This window comes from Symphodus melops (genome assembly GCF_947650265.1).
Source record: "Symphodus melops genome assembly, chromosome: 16".
In the NCBI taxonomy this organism is placed as follows: Eukaryota; Metazoa; Chordata; class Actinopteri; order Labriformes; family Labridae; genus Symphodus; species Symphodus melops.
This window is the reverse complement of record NC_136706.1, coordinates 676035-700987: the sequence shown is the minus strand read 5'-3', so window position 1 is coordinate 700987 and position 24953 is coordinate 676035. Positions and strand designations below refer to the sequence as shown.

At 47.9% G+C, this 24953-nt stretch overlaps 2 protein-coding genes across 2 annotated transcripts in view; one reads left to right on the top strand and one right to left on the bottom strand.

Moving 5' to 3' along the window:
• Nucleotides 1–24953, top strand: part of pik3r1 (phosphoinositide-3-kinase, regulatory subunit 1 (alpha)) — a 142222-nt gene that overhangs the window by 11001 nt on the left and 106268 nt on the right. The gene's annotated exons all lie outside the window — the stretch shown is intronic.
• LOC306837379 (tenascin-like) overlaps nucleotides 7–24953 on the bottom strand; it is a 36659-nt gene continuing 11712 nt past the window's right edge. Inside the window, exons 3-18 of the mRNA XM_079365027.1 lie at nucleotides 19765–19965; nucleotides 14986–15496; nucleotides 12778–14091; nucleotides 11389–11652; nucleotides 10436–10551; nucleotides 9559–9712; nucleotides 8602–8871; nucleotides 8137–8322; nucleotides 7964–8053; nucleotides 7564–7827; nucleotides 6734–7147; nucleotides 4423–4896; nucleotides 3964–4239; nucleotides 1518–1790; nucleotides 1102–1374; nucleotides 7–997 (exon numbers count right to left, since the gene is read on the bottom strand). Coding sequence (XP_079221153.1) covers nucleotides 597–997; nucleotides 1102–1374; nucleotides 1518–1790; nucleotides 3964–4239; nucleotides 4423–4896; nucleotides 6734–7147; nucleotides 7564–7827; nucleotides 7964–8053; nucleotides 8137–8322; nucleotides 8602–8871; nucleotides 9559–9712; nucleotides 10436–10551; nucleotides 11389–11652; nucleotides 12778–14091; nucleotides 14986–15463 — 5247 coding nt within the window. The 5' untranslated portion in view covers nucleotides 15464–15496; nucleotides 19765–19965 and the 3' untranslated portion in view covers nucleotides 7–596. The remainder of the gene's footprint in view (nucleotides 998–1101; nucleotides 1375–1517; nucleotides 1791–3963; nucleotides 4240–4422; nucleotides 4897–6733; nucleotides 7148–7563; nucleotides 7828–7963; nucleotides 8054–8136; nucleotides 8323–8601; nucleotides 8872–9558; nucleotides 9713–10435; nucleotides 10552–11388; nucleotides 11653–12777; nucleotides 14092–14985; nucleotides 15497–19764; nucleotides 19966–24953) is intronic.

The window sequence follows — 24953 nt, the reverse complement described above, 5'->3', positions numbered from 1 at the left end:
AATCCACAGACTGCAGTTCCTGGAGTCGCCACTAGAGGTGGGCTCCAAAAGTGAGTCAATCCTCATAGAGCAGCATTTTAAATCAAGGGACGACGAAGACGATGAAGAGTTTTTAGATCATTCTGTGTCAGTTCACATGATGCTACGAGCTAGCTAAAGAGCGCTAACATTAGCATGCTAACAACAGTGCAGGTGATCGCAGCTCGGGAAAAAGAACAATTTAATTTGTTGCTTGACTTCTTTTGCGAATGCGAGTGGAGAGAGGGGTTGGAGGTGTGTCTCTGGAGGAGAGCGCAGGCTTCAGTACGGAGGAGGCGTGGCCTAACAGCGGTTTGTTTTGGGTTACTACTGGTGCTGAAGGGCGACACCTACTGGATCAAAATGTTGCACATTCTTCCCTCAAGACAAAATTGTATTAAACAGAAGTAGAAGATGTTCACGTTACTTCTCTTTGTGGTTAATAAATCAAATAGTTTTATGGGCATAAATACTTCCACATTGAGGAAACGTCGGATGCTAATGCTGCGTGTCAAATCTGCTTTTACTGCGTCACGGCCTTCACATGTGCTGATAAAAAAAACGGTTTGAAGTTGTCTTCAAAATTTTGGTTGTTCTGGGTAATCGAGCAGAAAGCACTTAAGTTTGATACCAGTCCTCTCAGAAATGTAAAAGCACAGACGGCTCCATTTACACGAGCTCCAGATGTGAGTAGAATACATAGTACCTGTGACGGCGTGCGCTAACACAGAGGGAGTTTGGCGCCCATGAGAGATACCATACAGCTCAATATCATAGCCTGTTGCATCCATCAGGTTAGAGATGGTAAAGTTACGAGCCTCTCCCGGCAGTCTGAACTCCAGCGTGTCAGACTGCTGCTCTGGGTCACTGACTCGGACAACAAAGCCATCAAAGTGTCCTGACACGGTTCTCCAGGACACGGCGAGGTCATGTGGGCTCACAGACGAAGCCGCTACGGGCCCCAACAGTGGGACGTCCTCTGAACAGAAGAAGAAGAGGGCTTTTCAGTTTTCTGTGTTTTTGCACATGCGGTGTTTAAAAAAAAAAAAAAAAAAAAAAAAAAAAGTGCATGTAAAGTGATACCTGTTGTAGCTACTTCAAACAGGGGCGGTGTGTTCTGGCCGCCAACGCTGGCGTACAGCTTTATGTTGTACCGTGTGCTCGCTTTGAGCCCGGCCATGACCGTTGAGCGCACGTCTCCGGTGAGAGCGCGCCCCATCGCCTGCGAGGGCAAAGCCGCCTCTCTGACTTCTACTATAAAATTATCAAAAGTCTTTTCTCCTGTCCGCCACGACAGAGAAAATCTGTCTGAGGTAACGTTAGAAACGACGAGCCTGGATAAATCAGGCTCTTCAGCTACAGGGGAGAGAAAAATATAACAGATGTTCATTTATGGGAATAAAAGAAGCATGAATACGTCCAGGCTGAAGTTAACCTTACTGATAACAAAAACATGATTACTATCTTAAGCTTAGACAAGTAGAAGAAAATCTAAATACCTGTTGATGCAACAATACTGACAGCGCTTGTTCGGGATCCCTTGTATGTCCCATAGAGGTAGGCTACATAATGAGTGCTGGGCCGGAGCCCTGTGACGTCAAAGTGCTTTACAAAGTGGGATATATTATATTCCTGCGGCTCCGTCAGCCAGTCGGAATCAATTATCTCCAGGATGAAACCATCAAATGTTCCATCAGTGCCGTTCCAGTGGATCGAAAAGCTCTCGGACGTTAAGTTTGAGATAAATAGTTTGCCAAGCGTAGGCAGAGTCACTGAAGAGAGAAATCGTCGTTAGGATCTTTGTGCAGAACAATTAGTGATAATAAACGATTGGAAGGTTTAAGGTTACGCAAGAGCCTGACCGATACGGGATGTCCGAACGGGAAGATTACACACATCACCGACGTAGCGTGTTTGGAAGGTGAGATAATAAAATATAAAACGCCAACTTTCAGGTATATCTGAATTAAATATTCACGTACATTTACGTCCTGACATTAACCGTTCATGTGCTCTGAAATAGGAACAAAGTATCAGTTGTAAGCATGTAAAACTGTCGACCAATGTCTGCCACGAGGTACCAATCTGATGAACCAATCACAGGCCTCCCTGCTTGTTCTCTACCTCCTGACCTGTCTGTAGCTTTAAATATGTAAATGAGCTGTGTCTGTGTCTTTAAATATGTAAATGAGCTGTGTCTGTAGCTTTAAATATGTAAATAAGCTGTGTCTGTAGCTTTAAATATGTAAATGAGCTGTGTCTGGCCACGCCCCCTCTCTGGAAGGGCTCGGGTGTACTCGCTGCTTTCTGGCTCCATGTCCTATTGTTTACGGTGAGAAGGCAGACTCAGAGGGCAGAACAAACACCTAGCTGTGGGAGTGTCACCCACCTGGGGGAGGGGCTACTGCCCTTTGTGATGTCATGAAGGGAACATCTCCAAACGGCCTGTTTGAGCAGGCAGAAGACGAAGGAGAGGACGGACTTTTCTCATCATTGGGAGACAGAAACCTTTAGAAAACCACGTTAAAGAATATTTTACAGAATATGAGACCTTCAAGGTGACGCGTTTTTTAATTTCGCTGTACAGTCAAAATTTTTCGATTTCTATTAACTGGAGCAGCTACGACACGGCATAAACGTGAAATCTGTATCGCCCGGATAAAATCAGCATCCCGACATATCGGTCAGGCTCGAGTCAAAGTGCACCATGGAGTGTGAAAGGAAAACTCACCACCACCGATTAGCATTTCTTCATTGCCTGAGTTGCTTAATAAAAGATTGAATTCATGCATGTGTGCATAAAATTCTAATTTAGCAGCATAATAATCTAAACCGACTATGCCCATTGCCTGTGAGGATTAAAAATAGATAAAAATGTTTTGCCAAAAATCCTTCATTGTAAAAAGCTGCAGAAATCTGACCTGCAAGTTCAAGTGAAGTGTTTGACTGTGGAAATGTGACAGAGGAAGTAAATGAGTCGTTTGTGTGACGTGCACGTGGAGTCAGATCAGATCATGCGTGTTAACCAGAGGACGAGCTCTATCCTGCTGACCAGAACAATCCAAGCAGAACAGGACGGATACGTTCTTTTAAAAAAGATGTTTAAACATGCGATTAGAAAGAATTCCCGTTTGCATGCAGCAAACTGCTTAAGCATCATTCAAGCCTTTTAGAAAGGTGGCGTACTGTGAGACGACATTAACTCTTTACCTTGATAGTGACAAGAGGATTTAATCATTTGCCACCTAGTAAGTCCAAAAAGGAAACGAGTGCATTAACGTTAAAACAACCAGAAGGAACCAAACTGAACATGTGAACGATCCAAACGGACAAAACTAACTCACGCGAGCGCTGACACATCCACGGGCTAATGATCCCTTCAAGGTTAATCGATTACGCACTGAACGACGGCTGATGGGATGAGATGAGATGGTCACGCTGTCATGGTGTGACGGGCGTGTGAGGGTGCGAGTTATTGGTTTTTTTTTTTTTTTGCTTTTGCAATCATTGCAGCACATCAGCGTCAAACCTCACCACGATGCAGAGGATGGTAGAGTGAGCGATGGAGGGAGGGGGAGGGGGGAGGGGGGGGGGGGCTTCATGCACTTTTGTGGCGGGGATGATGGGAGCAAGTTCAGGGGATGTGAATATTTGAGGGGGCGTTTGCCTGGCTCAGTGATGCGATTTGATCACTCTGCCCTCTCTCAGCGAGACAGAAACAGTGGCTGGAGGGTAGAAAGGATGGATCATGGCATGTTGGTTAAGATGAAGAGGTACATGTCAAAGTCATCAGGGGTGATCGGGTTATTGTTTGGTTTCATGCAGCGAGTTGTGGACGTTTCAATGTGAGTGGAACAACACAGGGTCTTAGTGTCTGTGACTGACATGAAACGATAAAAAGGAAGGACAGATTTAAAGGACTGCAGCGCTTCAAGTCGATGGTACCTGTGGTGGCTTCAATGTACAGCGGTTCAAGGACGGAGCCCTGATGCATCCCAAACAGGCCAAGCATGTAGCTGGTGTTGGGATTGAGCCCGGAGATGCCCAGGCTCAGAGCGTCTCCGGACACAGTCAGGTTCTGGCTCTCTATGAAATTCTCCAAGTTTGTTACCTCAATGACAAAGCTCTCAAACTCCCCACCGACGGGGCTCCAGGACGCAGTGAAGCCGTCCCATGTTATGTCAGAGAGGGTGAGGTTCACCACCTCGGGCTTCATCACAGCTGGTTGAGACAGATCAGAGTGCGGTCAGAGGAAAAGCAGGAGGGATTGTGGGTACATTTTGAATATATATATTAACATGGATTGAACACAAACATGCAGCCATCCTGAAACATGAAAAGAGTGACAGTGATGAAGACGGGTTCTGATGAGAGCCTTAAAATAACAAAACAAGCTCCATGTACCTGTCGTGGCAAAAACTGTGAGAGGTAAAGATCTCTTCCCTTCCACCAGCCCGTGTAATGTTATATTATATTGTGTCGAGGGCGTCAAACCCTCGACGTCAGCCTTCCTCGTGCTTCCTGCCACTGAGGTCATGTGACTTTTCGTTGCCTCTGACGAAGCACTGACCTCGACCAAAAAGCTATCGAACGCCTCATCGGGCGCCGACCACGCCAGGCTGACGCTAGAGGAGGAAACATTGACTGTGAGGTTTCTCAGCGCGTCCAAGATTGAGCTCTCTGCGTCAGATTCAGAAGTGGGAGGAGCCTCTGAAATGGGAGGGGCCTCCGATGTGACAGGTGCCTTTGCTGTGGGAGGAGCCTCAGTGTTAAGGGGTTCTGGGGGTGGAGTTTGTGGAGCATCCAGAGCAGACTGAGGGGTCGTTTGGGGATTTTTGATTCTCAGCGTTAGCACGTCAGGAGAGGTAGGCTTGGCTGCTAAAATGAATAAAAGCAGGTTAATGAAGGAACGTGTTTCCAGATCTGCTGAGAAGAATAACCTGTAAAGAAGACACCTGGTTAAAAAAAACATTTAAATTAAATACAGTAGTTTTAAAAGAAATAACTGTTGCGCAAACGTTCTTATTGCGCTCCATCTTGTTGCGGTATCGTAGCTCATTTAAAGCAGCAGCTGAGCATTAATGGCGCCTGAGTCAGAGCCATTAATGTTTGAAGTTTCTGAGTAGTCCACCAGCGGGAAAGTACACAGTCATCTTCAAATGGATGGTGAAGCCATGCACAGCCATTTTGTTGCTGCTATCCATTAAAAAAAAAAAAAAAAAAAAGGAGACTGCTGGAAAACGCTCCACTTGTTTGACATGCGGTAGGACACAACGTGTAATTTTCTCCCAACTGCTGGGGAAGCATTTAATGGTGGCGCGAGACGGCGAGGATGAAATCAGTGGTGCGGGCTTTTAGAGAAGAGTTGATTGCAGCATTTAAAAAGTCAAATGCAGGATGAAGGTGGGAGTGGGTTCTGGAGGTTATTAATGAATCAGGATCAGGACGCATCTATTGCTTCCTTATGGTCCAATTCACAGAGCATATTAGGCTAACGATAACGTCTTATCTCCGTCTCCTGCAGGCGCCAGCAGCGACACTCCACTCCAAATACGCGTGCGTCGTTGGGCGGAGCTAAACGACGAACGTTACAGCGCATGACTCCTGTGGAAGTTGTAAATACTGAGGCGCAGTTACCGCCAACTCTCCTCAGCGTCCTCTTCAGATGCGTCTGGCTTTGAGCACTGTTGCTTCTTATTTCTAAGTTTGAAAGGGGCCAGAATTTCCCCATTGGGGATCAATAAAGTTATATCCTAAACATGAAGTCTGATTGAAGTATGTGTAATATTTGCACTCTTGCAATATGCTTTGTGAATGAAACCGTTTGCACAGGTTTACTGTGTTTCTGTTCCCACCCTTCACTTCTTCCTGTATTCAACATTTTTGGATCTTTCTCTCCAGAAGCCTCGCGGAGTGACGGATGGGATGAAATGAAAATGAGTCAGACTGTAAAGTTTCATTCTCGTTGTTTGGGTTTGTCGTCATGCTCATCCTTTAGCTGATGATGTCGTCATGCATATCATAGCGCCTCTGTGGTTAAAACACTGAAGAGAGAAGTCTTAGAACCGAGGGGCCGAGGCGTTGTTCAGACTGCAGCAAAACCCGGAATCATTTTAACCGTAACGCTCCAAATGTGAAGTGGATCCGATTCCCCTGGACTGTATGTAACACGGACGTAGGTCTCAGTGACGTCACTCATTGGTCGCCATGGAGGTCGCCTTACTGAACAGGCTGACTCAAGCTAACTTGTGGTCTGAGGCGAGCCTTCCTGACAAACATCAACCACAAGCCCATCGGATCCTTCACGGAACCAAAACAGACGAGTCATAAAAACATGAATAAATTAACTTCTCCGGCCCAAACGATCGAGAACCCTCCAACCAGCGCTCAGAGCGATGACTCCACGGATAATTCCTCTACAGTTTGATTTGTTGACTTTCACCGACATAATGCGTGCAACTCAAAGCTGTGCTGTCAGACGGCGCCCCATTAGGGAGGTTTCCGACTGTCGTTGCAAAATTTGCACATTTTGCTGCGATGCTGCATTGGGGCGGCTCCCTGCTGGCCTGGTGACACGCAGCGCCTCTGACTGGGAACATTTTGTGCTTTTTGCACACCGGCTCTATTTTTCAGCAGATTTTTTTGATTTTGACGAGCAGTCTGAACAAGGTCAAAACGTCCCTCATTAACATTCGGTCTCAAAGAAAACGTATACCTGTAAGTGCAACAGCTTCACGTAGTGCAGATCTCTGACTACCGCTTATTCCAAAGAGTTTTATTCGATATTCTGTTGATGCCTCGAGGCCTTGGATTCTAGAGGCGTTGGTTTCTCCGGGAAGATGAATCTCTCTCACGCCTGATTGTCCCTGTGTGTCTGTAAACTCTACTGTGAAACCATCGTAAACTGTGCGAGCGCTCAGTTTCCACGAGAGGTCAAATCCTTCAGGTGTGACGCCTGAAATCGTCAGCGCTCCGAGCTCCTCCTCCTCCTCCTCCTCCTCAGGCTCCGCCCCCGAGAGCCGAGTCTCAGAGGGGTCTAAATTTGAAAAACTAATGACATTGTCCTCTGTGCCTGTCGGAGCGGTTAGCTCGCGGTCGTCTGCGTCAGCTAAATAAAATGTGAAAGAAGCTACAAGGAGAAACAAAAAGGCACAAATCAAGAAAGCATCAAGAGGAGTCCGAGCATCTCAAACTGATCGGCGTCGTTCGCTGCAGATTTATCTCCAAAGCTGAAGACGTGACAGCGCTCGCTGGCTAGCTTTTAAAAAGTACAACAAAAGAGCCTCTCGCTGTCTGCAGCGCAGCACGTACTCAGGACGATACGAGGAGTTCTTGTTGTGTGGACGCATTTTTAGATCAGTCGACAAAATAAAAGCAAAACTAAACGGGGAAAAAAAACAGAATTTCAAACAGCTTTTTCAGCGATTAATCGTGTTTACAGAAGAATTATTGAAAGTTTAAATTTATCACACAAAAAGACTTTTTTCCTCTTTGCTCCAGATCTCATTTTATCGTCACATCGTGATGAAATCGTTCTCTACCCACCTGTGGATGCAGATATTGTGACAGGCGAGCTCCTCTCCAGTCCTCTCTCCGCAGCCAGAGTCAGCGTGTAGCTCATCCCGGGAGTCAGGTTGGTAAGAACGTAGCTGGTCGCCGTGGCCGGGATCTCCTCGACCTCCATCACACCGTCTCCAGAGGCGTACTCCAGCCTGTAGGCGCCCACCTTGGCTTCGGGTTTCTGCCACCTCAAGGTCAGGGACGTCTCTGTGGACTCCACTTCCTCAAAGTCTGTGGGAGGGTCGATGTCTGACGGAAGAGAAAACTCTCATCACATCTGCTGCACGCTCAAATCACAAATCACTCTCGCCCCATTAATTTCATTTCACCACAAGTCTCATGAAGCGGCGTGAAGGACGAGTGTTTGCACAGCTGCGTGTCTCACCGGTCGCTGCGTTGGTTGTGGCGGGGAGGCTCTCGCTCTCGTTCTTCACAGCTGTCACTCCGATCCCATACTCCGTCCCCGGCTTCAGCCCTGACACACGGACGGAAGAGACGTCTTCATATCTATGCCTTACAGACTCTGTGAGCGTGCAGATCTCGTCCTCCGAGTGTTACCTGTGATCGTAGCTTCGGTGCGGTCTCCCGCTCCTCGTGGGAACAGATCCTCGCCGTGACTCGCTCCAGAGATGGGGCTGTATTTCACTCGATAGCTGCCCACGTCAGCCCGACTGTTCCTCCACTCCAGAGCGATGCTGTCCTCCGTCTGGGACACAACCTGCAGGTCCCTGGGGCCGTCCAGGGCTGAGCACACACAGGTCTCAAATCAGACTTCCTGAACTTTACATTCATGCACTTTATCAACTGCTTTAGTTTCGCACACTTTGCATCCTGCAAAATCCACAGATTGCATTTCCTGTGCAGCTCTTTTAGCAACGTCTGCTAGCATCCTGCTAGCTAGGAGGTTAGCTGCTATATGCTAACAATGATACGCACATGAAATGCTTCTTGACAGATGAGAAATATTTGTAATACGGTCAGTTAGAACTTCTGTTTATGATAATATATATAAATCAGAGTGACCTGTGGTGAACGTGGTCGTGACAGGATCACTGCTGACGTCCCCGCTCCTCGAAATGAGCGACACGTTGTACGCCGTGTCCGGCTTCAGGCCGTCCACGCTGTACTGCTTGTCCGGAGGAGAAACCTCCACGCTGGTTTCCTCGGAGGGGGCGGAGCTCGGCCCGTAGGACAAGCTGATTCTGTCCACAGCAGCCAGCGGCTGAGACCATCCAATCAGAGCGGAGGAGTCTGTGATGTCCTTCACCTCGACCTGCCGGGGGCCGTCGATCTCTGAGGGGGGGGAGAGAGAGAGTGACGTACAACAGCAGGAAGAGGAATGACGAGCAGGGGAGGTTGCACACTTTTTACGACGTCCGTCTCTATGACGACGGCCGCCGTGCGCCTGACAACGCTCCGTTTTCCTTTTTTTTTTTAAATTATAAATCAGGCCAAAAGTACGGAGGCATTCCTGTGATTCACATCCCGGAGCCGAGTCGACCCTCAGCCTGTTCAAATAAATGACGTGCATTGGTGTGAAGCCCTCGGGGACTCAGAGACTCGTAAAACAGATGGTTTTTCCATGCACGGTAAAAAAAAGTGTTTTCCGCCTGGCGTGTTACGTTGATCGCTTCAGCAACTGGAAGCGTTTCACAAAGTAACGTATGGAGCAACACATGTCATAAAAGCTGCAGCGGGTGGACGAGGAGATTGAGTGAAAGTGAAAGCTGTTACACGGTCATGCTCGGCTGACTTCTAATGTGCCTGACTGATTACTCAGGAGCCTAAATGTGTTAGAGGGAACTACGGAGAGCCGGAGGGGATTTCCTGTTGTTGCTCTTTTCATTTAGGAATTTCTGCTTTTGACATTAATGTTTTGTTTTTTAAACTCTGTGCTCGACAGGAGGTGAAACTTCGTCCAATAAATTCCTAACAGCTACCAGACGGAGCGGGGAAGTTTTGAATCAGCCGGACACTCACTGGTCGTGACTCTTCTGGACGTCGCGGGTCCTCTGGTGTTGTTCTTGACCATGTTGAGGGAGACTTCGTACTCCTGACCCGGTCCAAGGCCTGACTGAAGGAACTGGTTCTGGGAGGACGGAACGGTGCTCAAGACTTTTCCATTTTCCTCTTTCTGTACGGAAACCAAAAAAAAAAAAAAAACTGGCGTCAAATGTAATTTCAAAGACACGGAGACAGGAGAGCAGAAATTTAAACATCCAGCTGCTCGTCGTTTAGACTTCCTCCTACCTTCCCTGGTCCAAACAGATCCAGAACATTCAGGAGCAGGAGGACATACTGGCTGCTGCGTGTTTCCTTCATGTCTGATCAGAGTGGGGTCTTTTTGTGCTTATTATGTAATTAACATAAATCTGTATTTCTCTGTTCACTTCAGAAATCAGGTCACAGAAAACTTCTAAGAGCGCAGCTTTCATGACACATCAGTATGCAGAGCCAAAGAGGCGACGCAGCAGAGGAAATGTGTTGGAGCACTGATAACCAGAACAACACGACCCTGACGGAGGAGTTGTCACACACGGCCCGTCGTCTCAAATTAACAGGAGGGTGAGGGGAGGACAGGACCGATTGGAAAAGTTCTGACAAAACTGCCAAACTTATCAGCCGGCACAGTCGTTCATTTCACACCATTTCTGGCTCGGATTGGAAGCAGCAGATTTACCCGCAGCTCCAGACTTTTTTTTTTTTTTCTGCACGTCAAAGCAATTTTAATGGCCCCGCGCTGAAATAAATCCATGTTTTGCTGAGACTTCCAACACACAGAGCTTATCACCGCTCACTTTTTCCCCCCGTCGCTTCATTTAAATTCCCGGGGATGCCTTTCAAGCGGGAAACTGACCGTGTTGCGGAAATAGATCTCCCAGCCATCAAAGGGGAAGTCCAGCTGGTCCCAGACCACGTCCACCGTGGTCTCTCTCACGGATTTGAATATGAGACCCTCCGGCTGTGGAAGAGCTGGACGAATGGAAACAGAACCAAGTTAATGCAGTCGTAGCTTAGCAACATGAGCTCTCCTCTTTCACCAGTTAAAATCCTCACAGGTACAGGTGTGAAAGCGTGGTGCATTCAGGGTCTGTAGTAATGTTCATGCTGTTCAATAATAAGTCCCTTTCTTGTCCTACGTGATGCAATAATCAAGTTAAAAAGAAGCCGAGATTAAAAAAGTTTATTGTGTGAATTTTAGGAATTTATGGGAATTAAATGGTAAATTAATTCAACAAATAATAAATAATAATAATAAATATAAACATTTAGTTTTTAAGCAGATATCGATTATTACAACTGAAAAAATATTTTAACTGTTTATGTTTACTGTTATCTGTGCACGTGATGGAGGCGTGGCCTGTGCATATAGGGGGCGTGGCCTGTGCATGTGATGGAGGCGTGCACAATGCATGTAGGGGGCGTGGCCTGTGCATGTGATGGAAGCGTGCACAGTGTGTGTGTAGGGGGCGTGGCCTGTGCATGTGATGGAGGTGTGCACAGTGCATGTAGGGGGCGTGGCCTGTGCATGTGATGGAGGCGTGCACAGTGCATGTAGGGGGCGTGGCCTGTGCATGTGATTAAGGAGTAGCACAGATAGTCAAATGTACCTGCATCAAGATGCTTAAATATATTTTCCCCAACTAAATTTAATTTCCCAACTTTCAATTTGGTAAATTCCCGTTAATCCTTGTTCATTCTTATGGACAGTTTCCAACTTTGAAAACGAGTTTTGCAGCTCGATCTCGGTGATGAAACGCGACCTCGTTGCTCTGATTAACGGGGGCGGAACCTTCTCGCGTGTTCTACCTGTCGCGACCCTGGCGCTGACGGGGACGCTCCTCTTGTTGCTCAGAACGGCGTAGACGCTGATCAGGTACTCCAGTCCAGGTTCCAGCTCTTTCACGGTGGCTTCGGTTTTATCTCCCGAAACCGTGAACTCCTGGAGGAGACCGCCGGGACTGGTGGGCACAAACGTCACCAGGTACTCCGTCACCAACATCTCGTTGTTCCAGGCCAGATCCACCGTCTCGCTGGTGACCTCGCTGACAGTCAGCTCCTTTGGCGGAGACACTGGAAAGAAGGGAAGGCAGAAAGAAAACAGCTGTGGGTGTTGTCTTTGACACTTTCTCATGCCTTCACTCCGCCATGCAAACTCCACGGACACATCTGGACTGGCTGCAGCGTGAAGAACTGCTAAAAAAAAAAAAAAAAGTGCCAACACAGAGCAGACGACGGCAACACTCAAAAACCAAGATCCTTTTTTTATGCACACTTTCTGAGAGATGCTTGGTGAGTGAATTTTGAGAACGGGAGGAAATGACATCACTCTGTATTTGCTTTTATAGGACATCTATTTGACACATGGAAACATTCAGGACTAGCCAGTAGCTGCCAATCCATCTGTGTGTGTGCGTGTGTGTGTGTGTCCGTGTGTGTGTGAGTGTGTTTCTCCAGTGTACTGAGCTATTTATATACATCCTTAATAATCAAGTCTATAATAATCAAGTATAATTGAGATTTTTTTTTATGACTAACCTGGTCAAAAAAAAACCTCATAAACATTGTTTCAGCAAAAAAAAAAAAAAGTTTCCACAAACAGAAACACAAATCTGTCCCATGTGACCATGAAGTTAACCCTTTAGGGTGAGTTCATCCAGTCTGCACAGGAGAACTAAACTGGGATACTGATGGGATAAACTGGGGAAATGCAGGAAAGAATTCACGTGAACCCGGAGAACACCTGCGTTGAGGGCGATAGTCTACATACTGTACATGGGGACGCACGCACTAACCACTGGGCCACCAGCGCCCCCTAAAAAGTTGTACATTTTGAGGCGTAAAAACAGTGCGTTACGACAGAGCAGTTGCACTCAGTGACCTCCAGGGGGACGCCAATGCCCACTAAACCGCGTTCTTACATAATCTAAAGCTTGATCCAATCTCCTCCTCCGAAAGGCGTCGCCGAGAGTCGTGACCACCCCCAGTCGTCTGTGAGTGGACCCGTAACGCCAACGAACCACAGACGAGGCGACGCCTTCCGGATGAGAGATGAGACGCATTCAAGATCTTCAGCCGTCTTTGGATCCAGCTTTGAATTTACAAAGACCTGGACGACAAAGAGCCTACACAGACGTCGTTCCTGCATTAACTTGTTTTAATATACGTACTCTCTGATGGCGCTTAAAAAACGCGTACCTTCCGAGCAGTCGTCTCCGATGTATCCCTCGTCACAGGCGCACTGACCGTTCTCGCAGCGACCTTGGTCCTGGCAGTTGTTGAGGCAGCTCAGCTCTGCACAGCTTTCTCCTTCGTATCCGCTCTCACATGCACACTTCCCGTTGACACAGCGCCCCCTGTTGTTGCAATTCCCGGGGCATGAAAGCACAGAGCAGTCGTCTCCCGAGTAGCCTTCCTGACAGACGCACTTCCCGTCGTCACAGTAACCCCGGCCCAGGCAGTCGTTAGGACACGCTTTCTGAGCGCAGTCCTCCCCGGTGAAGCCTTCGTCGCAAACGCACTGTCCGTCGATGCAGCGCCCGCGGCTCCGGCAGTTGTTAGGGCAGCTCAGTTCGCCGCAGTCCATTCCCATGAAGCCCGTGTGACACTCGCAGCGTCCGTCTACGCACTCGCCACGGCCGTAGCAGTTTGAGGGGCAGGTCCTGATGCTGCAGTCCTCGCCAGCGAAGCCTTCCTCACACACACACTGGCCGTTAACACACCGACCCCTGTTCAGACAGTTGCTCGGGCAGGAGAGCTCGGAGCAATCGTCTCCCACGAAGCCGACGTCGCAGGCGCAGCGTCCGTTTATACACTGGCCTCTGTGGTTGCAGTTATTCAGACAGGCCAGCTGGCTGCAGTCCTCGCCTTGGTACCCCGTGTCACAGATACACACGCCGTTGAAGCATGTTCCTCGGTCGTTACAATCGTTGATGCAGGTGAGCTGAGCGCAGTCGTCTCCGTTGAAGCCGGCGATGCAGACGCAGCGGCCGTCTACGCAGAAACCGTTCCCGTTGCAGTTGTTCGGACAGGTTTGTTCCCCGCAGTCTTCGCCGCTGTATCCTTCATCGCAGTAGCAGGTGCCGTTCACGCATCGTCCACGGTCGTAGCAGTCTTTGGGGCAGATGAGCTCAGTGCAGTCCGAGCCGGTCCAGGGTTCTTCGCACACACATTCTCCGTCCTCGCAGCGGCCGCGGCCCTGGCAGTTGTTGAGGCACTTGGTTTGAGAGCAGTCCTCGCCTAAGTAACCGTCCTCACAGATGCAAACGCCGCCCACGCACTTCCCGTGTTCTCCACAGTCCACAGCGCAGACCTCGAGCGTGCAGTCGTCTCCACCGAAGCCTTTGAGGCACTCACACTTTCCGTCCAGGCAGCGTCCTCGGTTCTGGCAGCTGTTTGGACACTCGGGTTCGGTGCAGTTGGGTCCCGTCCAGCCGGACTCACACACACAGCCGCAGCTTTCAGAGCTGTAGTTTCCATGACCGTTGCAGTAAGGTTTCATTCCCAAGTCACCTGAAATGAGAAAGTAAAGATCATGTTTGTTAAACCAACCTGACGTAAAAACAGCAGCAGGGATCAGAAAACAACACGACGACCGAAATAATAAAAAAAGTAAGATTGCTTGATAGAAAAACAAAAAAAATGGCAGTAATATAATTACCATCCATCCATTCATTTTCTACCGCTTATCTGCGGCCGGGTCGCGGGGGCGGCAGTCTAAGCATAGACACAAAGAATTCCCTCGCCCCAAACTTCCCTCGCCCCAGACTTCCCTCGCCCCAGACTTCCCTCGCCCCAGACTTCCTTTGCCCCAGACTTCCCTCGCCACAAACAACCCCTCGCCCCAGACTTCCCTGGCCCTAGACACTCCCTCACCCCAGACTTCCCTGGCCCCAGACTTCCCTGGCCCCAGACTTCCCTGGCCCCAGACATCCCTCGCCCCAGACTTCGCTCGCCACAGACAATCCCTCCAACTCTTAATGTCATTTAACCCCATAATATCTCTCAGCCCTTATCGACATGATGACCCCCCCTTACTTGGTCTGGCAGTCAGCACACAGACAGTACTGGAGCCTGCAGTTAACTTCATCTGAACATTTTCCTTCCTCATGTTTATTTCTGCATAATTCAAGCTTTGTGCATGTTCAGAAATCCTCCTAAAAGGTCAGCGAGGAGTTCTTTCCGACTCTGATATTTAAAAACTGCCCGTCATTGGAGCCACAAAAGGCCCATTCACAAGGTAACGGAGCTGTTGGGAGTCTTGAACCCACGCACTGAATTCCAAAGAACTCCTCGACGAATGACTGGACCAGATGTCCCTTGTACTGGAGCAGACGTAATCGTCTCTAATGCTGATTCATCAACTGGCTGTAATCCGCAGAACGTGATCTGACTCAGCTGACCTACCTGAGACCTGTGCGCTGCAGCAGCCGCCGTCGACGCTGCACTGATCTCTCAGAGCTGAGACTTCTCCTTCAAGCATCTCCAGCCGGCTCATCAGGTCCTTCAGACCCGGCAGGTCGTCAGAACATCCACAGGCCCGTCGCGGTATGTTGATACGATGCGTGAAGACGATCTGGTTCTCCCCGTCCACTGTGTTCTCGGTCACCTGTTCCCCCGCAGACGCCGGAGCGTCGTTGGGGAGCAGTGGCGAGCTCTCTGGAGCGTCCAGGTTCACCGAGCACAGGGAGCTGGCGGGGACGTTGATGTTGTAGACGTGGTTGAAAACCACAGGGTGGTCGGCGCTGGGGAGGCTGATGTTATGCTCATCGGGGGGCATCAGAGTCTGTCGTCGATGCCGCAGGATCTTCTTCACGAGCCCAGCGTGTGATGAGCTGAGCAGAGCGGCGATGAGGAGGCAGCCCAGGAGGCCTCTCGTACCCATGCTAGACCCGGATTTCACTTTGAACCTTTGAGTCTGAAAAACAGAAAAAATGAGCATCACACAGAGGCAGCGTCATGAGGATGTGAAGATGCTAGCGTGACCTTTGACCTCAAAGACGGGGAAACAAATGAAGAATGTGTCGTTTATGTAGAAGTCAAAGCGCCTCGGGTCGCACACTTCAGATGTGGCGTTCTCGATTGAGACTTCGTGAGATGTGTGAAACTGAGTCCCAAAATTTGAAGCTTTAGGAGAATTATGATTTCATTTGTCAAAAAGCTGAAATATCAGGAAGGACAGATGTGTCAGCTTCAGCTTTCTGAAGTTCGGGATATTGTGTTTGTCTCGCTTTTCGTTTTGTGACGATGAACTCTGCACTCTGATCCTGTGGCGTTGGATTGGTGGTGTCGTGTAAGCACCTCGGACAAACAATGAGATTTCACGTCATGGCGTGAACATTCCTGCTGAAATCATGGAACGACGGCGAGTGCACCCTGCTTTACAAACACATGAGCAGCTGTCTCGGCACATCGGCTGTTGAAACGTATCAGCTGTTTCTGAATGTACCCGTCTCTATACCATGAAGAGAAGCTGCAGCGTCCGTCCCACACTCCTCTCTGATGACTCCATCAGCTGGACGCCGGAACGCTGTAATTTGTGGGAGTCAAACTCAAAGTAATGACAGGCTTCGTGGTCGGCGTGGGAAAGCCTCCCTGGATACTTTCTGTTCATGAGATTGTCTGGAGGACATTTTGTTTTCCCCCTCATTCTGGCGTGCGACCCTGCTGTCAGCACGCCGCCTCCTTCGGTCTTTGAACTTGAAGTTGAAGTCCGAGGTGAACGCCGCTCCCTCTCTTTTATCACCCTGACCTCTGACCCGACCTCTCTTTCTTCACGAGCCCCTCAACCCCGCGTCTCTTCTCCTGCTGGAGACACAGATATAAAGATCGGCTTCAGTTTCACGAGTCCTCGCACATCTGGCGAGCGCCTGGATGAAGGTAGGTTACGGCCCGATGTTGTAAATCAGAAAAGCGAGTCTTTGAAAATGTCTCGGAGCTGCTTTAAGAAATATTTACAAGACACAAAGAGCGCTGATGTTTGATCCCTTAAACAGGAGCTTTACACTTTCAAATCAAACGAACAAACAAATCAGCAGCATGATGAAACTTTAAATCTTTGATTTGTTTCGATCCGACACGTTTTTAAACGAGACGATCTCAGATTGAAAGTGATGGATAGAAGTGTTACAGCACGAGCACGGGATCACAACGGGCTCAGGTTCGAGTCCGACCTGTGGATCCTTTCCCGGCATGTTGTTCCCCTCTCTCTCTCTCTCTCTCTCTCTTCCAGATTTCGAACCTTATCCTGTCTTATCTTGTAAGAAAAAAGCCCAAAAATAAACCGTAAAAAATAAAGAAATGAAAAACAAACCTCGTGCAGAAGTTGGTCTGCATTGTGTAAATAATATTTGTTCGTTTCTCGGGTTTATGTCGAACTTTTTCTGCATGCAGATCTATATAATTCAAGTTTATGTTTTTATATTTGAGATATTATTTGGACATTTTCACCATTTGTCTAAATGAACGGGCGGCTGTATTGAACAGTCTGATCGTTCTGCTGAAGCTTCATTCAGAGGTCGTCCGAGGACATTTCATTTGAAGACGGTTTCATGGGAAGACAGTTTGGAGAGAGAATCGAAGTAAATAGAACCTGTTTGCTAAGCTATAATCCAGCGTCGCTGCGAGCTTTAAAGCTCTCCCCTCATGCTGGCAGCGAGAAGGGAACTTTCCCGCGTGGAAAAGTGAAAGCGGGAATGTTGGCCCCGGACGGAGGACATCTGTTTCGCCGAGTCGAGGAAAAGAAAAGGGGGGAAAAAAGTCTCTGAAATATACGTGTACACGGGGGCTGAAACAACGCTCCTGCGGGGACGTCTCAAACACGGAGCGTTTAACCGCAGCCTGTCTGGACGCACTTCTCCTGGAAACACGTGTCACGCTGCGGCGCCGAGGTCGACCAGCTGCTTCGTGTCAGCCGTGAAAACTAATCAAGTGCATCTGCTTTGTTTGTCTGCGATGTGAAAGTTTGACATCTGGAAATCGTCTCCAGCGTGAAGATCATCACGCAAACACGACAACAACACACCTTATTAACACCGCTGCACGGCAGCGTGGAGAACGCCGTCTGATGACCCGGAGGTCACGCGTGAAAAAAAAAAAAAAAAAAGTCAAAGTAACATGTCAAGATAATGTCAAACTTTCGTCAGATAACGACTCCGTGTCCTCTTGGGGATTTTAGGGACAGAGGGCATGGACGGGGCGCCACACGTGCATCTCGTCTCTATGACAACGGTCCTCTTAAAATGGCCGCTCTATAACAGATGCTGCTTGCTTCCTGTTTTGCTGTTTGTGATTATCACGGCTCCGAGGATGCTGGTGCACGAGACAAACTAGAGGGAAGATGGTGTCTTTTTTTAAAAGGATGCTAACGACGTCAACGACGCTCTTGTGAAAGGTCGTGGATCGGAGCGCTCAGAAAACGGACGCTAGGCGCTGCGGCGTTTCTCCGGGTAACTCAGCCAGGTGAACACAGATCCTTCGTATCACTGACTCACGGTTAAGTTTTACAAAATGTCTCTGGATAAATATTAAAGGGGGCTCAGATGGCCTAGCGGTTGTGTCTCTCTTCAGCTGTCCTGTCCAGTGAAGACCGAAAGGACCCAAAAACAAAACCAGGAACATGAATAAATAAATAATCTTGTAAATGTGCAGAGTGGGAGAGACAGATCAGTTCACCTTTTTACAGAGTTTTTTCTGCAAAACAAAATAAAAATTCAAACTATTGATTGCGCTTGCGTTTGTGGTTGCCACGGTAACCAAACGAATTTTGTTTTGTTAAACATCAGGCGTATTGACGCTCCCTACACGCCGTCCTGCGCCGCACAGCTCTCCGCGAGGCTGCAGAGAGACGGAGACGTGATCACATGGTGTCGCTTTTTAAACGCCGTCAGAACTTTTTTTCCTCCCCGGCTGGAAAATCATCATCCACGTTCAGAAAAGGAGCGATCGCTGCACATTCCCCCCCGTCGTCACCGACACACCTGGTCCTGGACGTCCTGCTAGATTTACAATGTGAGAGGCCGAACGCTGACACGGCGCCCTTTACATGATCGCACGCAGTGTTTGGAGCTTCAGCTGGTTCCTCTGACTTGGAAGACGGAGCAAACATGTTGAACCCGAACACAACGCCGTCATGACCTCTTGGTGTTTACAGGCCACGCCTCCGTTTCCTGACTGACCCTGGACTCTGGACTCTGGACGCAGAGAGGACACGGGACGCGCTCTGACCTCACACTCCGAGGCGGACGGTGATGCTGAGTTATGCTCTGTGAGTGTGGAGGTCAGCGCGAGCCCCGGGGGGGGGAGCTCCAGCTCCAGCTCCTGAACCAGCTGTCCCCTCTGCTCCTGACGCCTTCCTCACAGACTCCGCCCACAATGTTCGTTATGAGTTTGACTGATTCAAACCTTCAGAGATAATATTCCTTCGCTTGAAATCGTCTGGAAGTGAGACTTCCATTTCAATTAGGCGGCGCTAATGGACTGAGTGGATGAAGTATTTTTTCCACTCCTTTAAATCCTGCCACCCACTTTTCCCTTTAATTTAATCTGTAAAATGGAAAAATGACACATAATGAAAGCTGAATTGAATTGCCCGAGGTAATGTGATGAATCATCAGGCTGCAAAAAAAAAAAAAAAAAAACCCTCACCAGACAAAGTCACTCACAAATGTATTTAGATTTATTTTTGGAGCATCGATCCCTGACCTCCACCATATTTAGTCTGTCAAACGTCCGTCTGCGTTTTTCTACCCAGGTGATCAAAGCTGTGGATAACTCGTCCACATGTTCGCTCCCTCGCTCTCTCGCTCGTCACCTCTGATCTCTGGATCGGCTCCTGTGAGAGTCTGATCTGAAGGGAAGAAGTTGCAGAATACACCAAGAATGCATTAAACTATAATCGATGCCTTCTGCTGGGGGAGAAACTCTACGCTCCACAAAAACCAAAAGGTGCAGAATATCAACCTCCACTTTCCACTGAACCGTCTGATGGAGAAATGCAACCGCTCAACGAGCACACAGACAACGAATGACAAAGACTTTACTCGCCAGATCACCATCGTTCACACCTGCATTGAATTTAAAAAGGTCGTAAACTTGCACGTGAAGCATCAAGTAGCTGTTTCTCTCTCTCTCTCAGTAACATGTCCGAGCTTTAATAAAGAGTTTAATTAAAGATCAAATTCAAACCTGTATTTGTGCAAATCAAAAGTCCCTGCAGACGAGACGAGGCTCTCCTCTCCGCACGTTTTAATTGGAGGCGAGGAGATGATGCTTCGCTCCGTCCCGCAGCCTCTCCAAGCACAAGGTGGCAGCTCCGTCAGTCGTCCCTCCGCCGGCTCCTTCTCGCCCCTCTCTGTCCACAGCTCGGGCTGAAGTTCAGCGCGTTCACTGACGGAGAGCAAAAGAGAGGGAGTCAGACCAGACAGAGAGAGAGAGAGAGAGAGAGAGAGAGAGAGAGAGAGAGAGAGGGAGGGAGGGAGAGAGGAGAGGGGGAGTAAATAACTCTTAAAGTGTGAGGAGCGTTTAGGTCAGACACCCGTTGCTTAAACTCCAACCTTTAAATATCTGTCATTCTCCCTTCCTGCCTTTCTCTGCAGCCCGTCTCCCCTCCCTCCCCCCTCCCTCCCCCCCCATCCCGCTGCTGCAGCTAATGGATGCGGAGCCGGACCTTTAAATGAGATGCCAGCGTTCCTGGGAGTCTTGACAGAGACAGCAGCGTCTGTGGTTGTGCAGGAAAATTAGAGGGGGAAGTCGGGAACGAGAGGGCAGTGACGTCAGAGTGAAGACAAACGAGAGAGAGAGAGAGAGCAGGTCACCTTCTTCTTCAGGGGGGGACGATCGACATCCAAACTGTTTATCTGTTTGTTTAACTCGGCAAATCTGATGAAGATGTGAGGAAACTTTCCCCTCAGACATCCTCCTGGTTACCGTCAGAGGAGGAGGAGGAGGAGGAGGAGGAGGAGGAGGAGAAGAAGGAGAAGAAGAAGAAGAAGAAGAAGAAGAAGAAGAAGAAGAAGAAGAAGAAGAAGAAGAAGAAGAAGAAGAAGAAGAAGAAGAAGAAGAAGAAGAAGAAGAAGAAGAAGAAGAAGAAGAAGAAGAAGAACTTAGTGTCAACTTTCTGAAAGTTGACCTCCGCAGTGACCTTTAGGTTTGTTTACATATCGCATCACGTGACGTATCGTACTGTGAGCGAGCCTGCTGATGGTCACACCTCCTTAGTTAGTCCTGGAGACACTCGAGGTGAAGACGTCTCTGACTCTGACGGATGCCGCTGGACGAAAACGCATTCTAACCTCACTCAGTGAAGAAATCTGCTGCTGAATCCATCGTTGAATATTTCCAGTTTTTTACGCAGTCGGTTGATAAATTAGTAAAGGTGGAAGTTTCACAGCGAGGCCGCTCGTCTCTCTTCGCACAGACTCGGTCACACGCTCATACGTTTAACAGATGGTGCACGAGGGAAACTGAACACGCTTTAAAACTGTCGCTTTCAGCCATCTTGGAAACAAAATGAGAGCAAGCTGTGATTGGCGACGTGATCAGTGGTTCGGTTTAGTCCTGAACATAAAAACACGAGACGGGTGGAGGGAGGGGGGGGGGGGGGACCATACGGGCTGCACACAGTTTAACCTTAATATGATTAAAGAGGATAACAGAAGTATCAGCTTAAATCTTTAAAGTGAGGATGGGTTAGATGAGACGCAGGGAATGCTGGGAGGAGAGAGCGAGGGGGGGGGGGGGTGAAACCACGGGCGCTGCATGAGGGCGAAAGCGTCTGTGCGAGGGGCGCGTGACATCACTGCTGGACTATCTGAAGCCCCGTGTTGAATCTTTAAATGAGAGCGCAGATTGAAAAGCTCTTCTCATATCACAGAAACAATTTCCAAAACTCCAAATCAGACAAAAAGGGGCGTTCACATGAATCGCTTCTCCAACGCGTCGCAAAGTGGACGATTCTGCTTCAGAAAACAAACCGCTGCACGCCGACGTTAGTCGTGACCCTTGGAGAGGATAATCGTGACGCACAAACCGAGATCGCTTCGACCAAACCGTCGGAAAAAACGATGTTGAATTTTCTTGTTGCTGAGGGTCTGAGGTTGCACACGGTCTGAAGGGTTGTTGGTTCAAGTCCTGTTGTGGACCAAGTCTGGAGGTTGGGCTGGTAGTTGTAGAGGTGTCGTGTATCTTAAGATCTTACCTGGACTCTATCCAGACCTAATAGACCTATCAGGAATAGTCGTCGCGGCCTTGTTTGGACAATGAGACGAAAAGGAGGAGCCTTTAAATCCATCTAATCTGAGAGCACAATGGAGCGACAGTCAGTAAGCAGATTTGTCACGTTTCATTGCAGCGTGTTCGGGTCAGGTAAACAAAGAAAATGAAGAGTCGGTACATCAGGAGCTTGAGGGGCCAAACAGGAAATAAATGTCTGAAGAGGGTCCGCTGACCCACAGACGATAAACTCATAAAATCTGTCACCGTTCATTAAATCAAATGTGCAGCTCAGCGTCAGAAGACTCCGGGGGATCTGGTCTAAGAAATGAGAAAAAGTCACACCGTGGCCCCTTTTTCATTTAAGACTCCACATGTGTTTCACATGCACGACACGCAACGCATACAGGGGGCGTGGCCAGACGGGTGATGGGCATGAGCCCCCCTTTAAACACTGATTGGCCACCCCAAAATCCAAATCTATGATTGGCTACTTGCCGAAGTTACTTGATGGCAAATTTAACAATCATTGACTTTTCTCTTTCCATAAAAATGTCCAAGCAAAACCTCATACAAACATTTAATGGGCTTAATTCATAATAAATTTAATTTTGCAAGTTAGACAGCGTACAAGAGTTTGCATGCAATTTTTAATAGTTTAAAAACTGTGAAGTTGTATTTATTTGTTTTTCAGTCCGTAAAGAATCAAGCTAAGGACAAAATTGTGTGACTATAATATCATTAGTGGGGACAGAAAGGGTTAAAAAATGTTTGCCTGCGTGTAAAACGTCTGACTGCAGCTCCAAACAGACGTGTAAGTTTATGATGACAACTAGACCATCAGCCACCAGTGGAACAAACACGTCGACAACAAAACCAAGAGGACGTGAATCACAAAAAGGATTGCACAACTCTGAGCACGCTATCTGTGCAACTGAGTCAGAAAGACGCCATCTGATTCACAAAACACTCACAAAGGGTTAAATTCACTCAAAACTGCGCCGAAGAGCAAAACGCGTGTCGTGCTTCAATGCTGTTTACGCATCTTTAACTGAACCATTTAGCAAATCCAAGCTAATAAAGCTGAAAGCAAAAAAGCAGATACTTTACAAACACAGTTTGAGTGAGGTAATAACCAGCTGCGGCGAGTTGGTGGGAACTGCGCCGCAGTGTTTTTTAAAACGTGCAAGCTCAGGAGAACAGTTCAGCTTCTGTAAGACTTTAAAATAAAGAATCTGTAAATAAATTATAACTTTATAATCACTATTACTAATAAAACCAGGTGTGAAAGTGGTTCAGGGAGCAACACGCTCTGAAGCCGTTAGCAAGCGTGTGTGAGTGGGTCATGAATATTGGCTCTATATATTTAAGTAGAAATTATTACCCTGAACCAACCCTGTCGTGATTTGTACCTTCTGCTATTTGTTTGTTAAATAGCAGCTAATTTTCAGTCCTTGCTGCTCCTCTCACTGGATGATCTTAGGGGGCTCTTATGTCTTTAAGTCAATTAGTGTTGTTGATGTATGTTCCTGGCTATAAGCCAAGTTCCCTGTGGGGACAATAAAGATACCTTCGACTTGACCTTTGACTTTAGTTGCGGCGGGTCGGTTGCACTCATCAAGCCTCCATACATCATCATTAAGATAAAACTAAAACCCACAAAATAATTAAAAATTCAGTGAAACAACCACCAGACCTTTAACGTCTTACACGTCCTACAATCAATCGATCTCTATCAAAGACCATCAGCAACTTCAATATTCAATGTCGATATAGAAAAAGGAACTGGGTGAAATAATGCCGTCATAAAACAAGTTTCATATTAAAACACATTTGTGAGTAAATCTGCAGCGCAGATGTGAGGAGACTAAAACCATCCTCCTTTAAAACAACACAGGTGTTCTTGTGTTGGAGATTAAAGTGGATGTTACAGACACAGATCATCCTCACGCTGTCCAAACAATGGGCAATTCTTTATCCAGAGCTTTGGTTCGACATGTGGATTTAACAAGATACAGAAAATATGAGGTAATTGAATTCATAATGTGGTGAGAATGCAGGTTGAGCATAGACATAACCGTGAGAATTACAGAATACAGATTTAAAGGTCACATGACCTCCTCCTCTTCAGGTTGAATCAGTGTCAGAGCTCCTCTTCAACATCTGTGTGAAGTGTGTTGTTGTAAATCCACTCTGATCCTGTATTTGATCATGTCTATAAACCCCTCTATTTCAGCCCTGCTCAGAACAGGCTGTTTCTGTGTCTGTAGCTTTAAATATGTAAATGAGCTGTGTCTGACCACGCCCCCTCTCTGGAAGGGCTCGGGTGTACTCGCTGCTTTCTGGCTCCATGTCCTATTGTTTACGGTGAGAAGGCAGACTCAGAGGGCAGAACAAACACCTAGCTGTGGGAGTGTCACCCACCTGGGGGAGGGGCTTACTGCCCTTTGTGATGTCATGAAGGGAAAATCTCCAAACGGCCTGTTTGAGCACATATTTTCTGACAAGTAGAGCAAGCAGAAGACGGAGAGGATGGACATGTTACAAAATGAATCCAATGCAGAAATGCAAAATTGTGCAGTCCCTGGAGTGTCCACTAGAGGCTGGCTGCAGCAGCACAGGAAGTCACATACACACCCATTCAAAAAGCCTGTTTTTACAGCAGACATGTACGGGGGGTTCATAGGTTGTTCTATTTAATTGTTTAGAAATTTGAACCAATTTCTTCAGTGAACTCAGATTTATTTTTCCTTTTCCGAGAGCTTCACCTTTTCCCTAAAACTAAACATTTATTGGATGTTTATAAATTGGCACTTGGTCCCCGACATTAAGGTGAATTCATCTATGCTACCTCCTCCTGCACTCTATAATCTCAACAGGATGAAACTGGTTCACAGAGAGACACAGTGCCTTCAGTGAGCAGTTACAGAGTTCACGGGTAGTTTAGGCTCAACGGCTCCTGAGACGTGAAGTCCATGAAGTCAGCGAAGAGAACACGAGCGGAGAGAGAACTGGTTCTAATATGGTCCCTGAATGCATCACGAATGCCTCTCAGGTCACTCCTGAGGCTTAGCCAGCTCGTGTGCTGAGAGCTTCTGATTGCAGTTAAGTCTTAAGAGTCAAAACCAGGGAGTGCAAACTCTGCACTGAGATCCCGTCCCTGT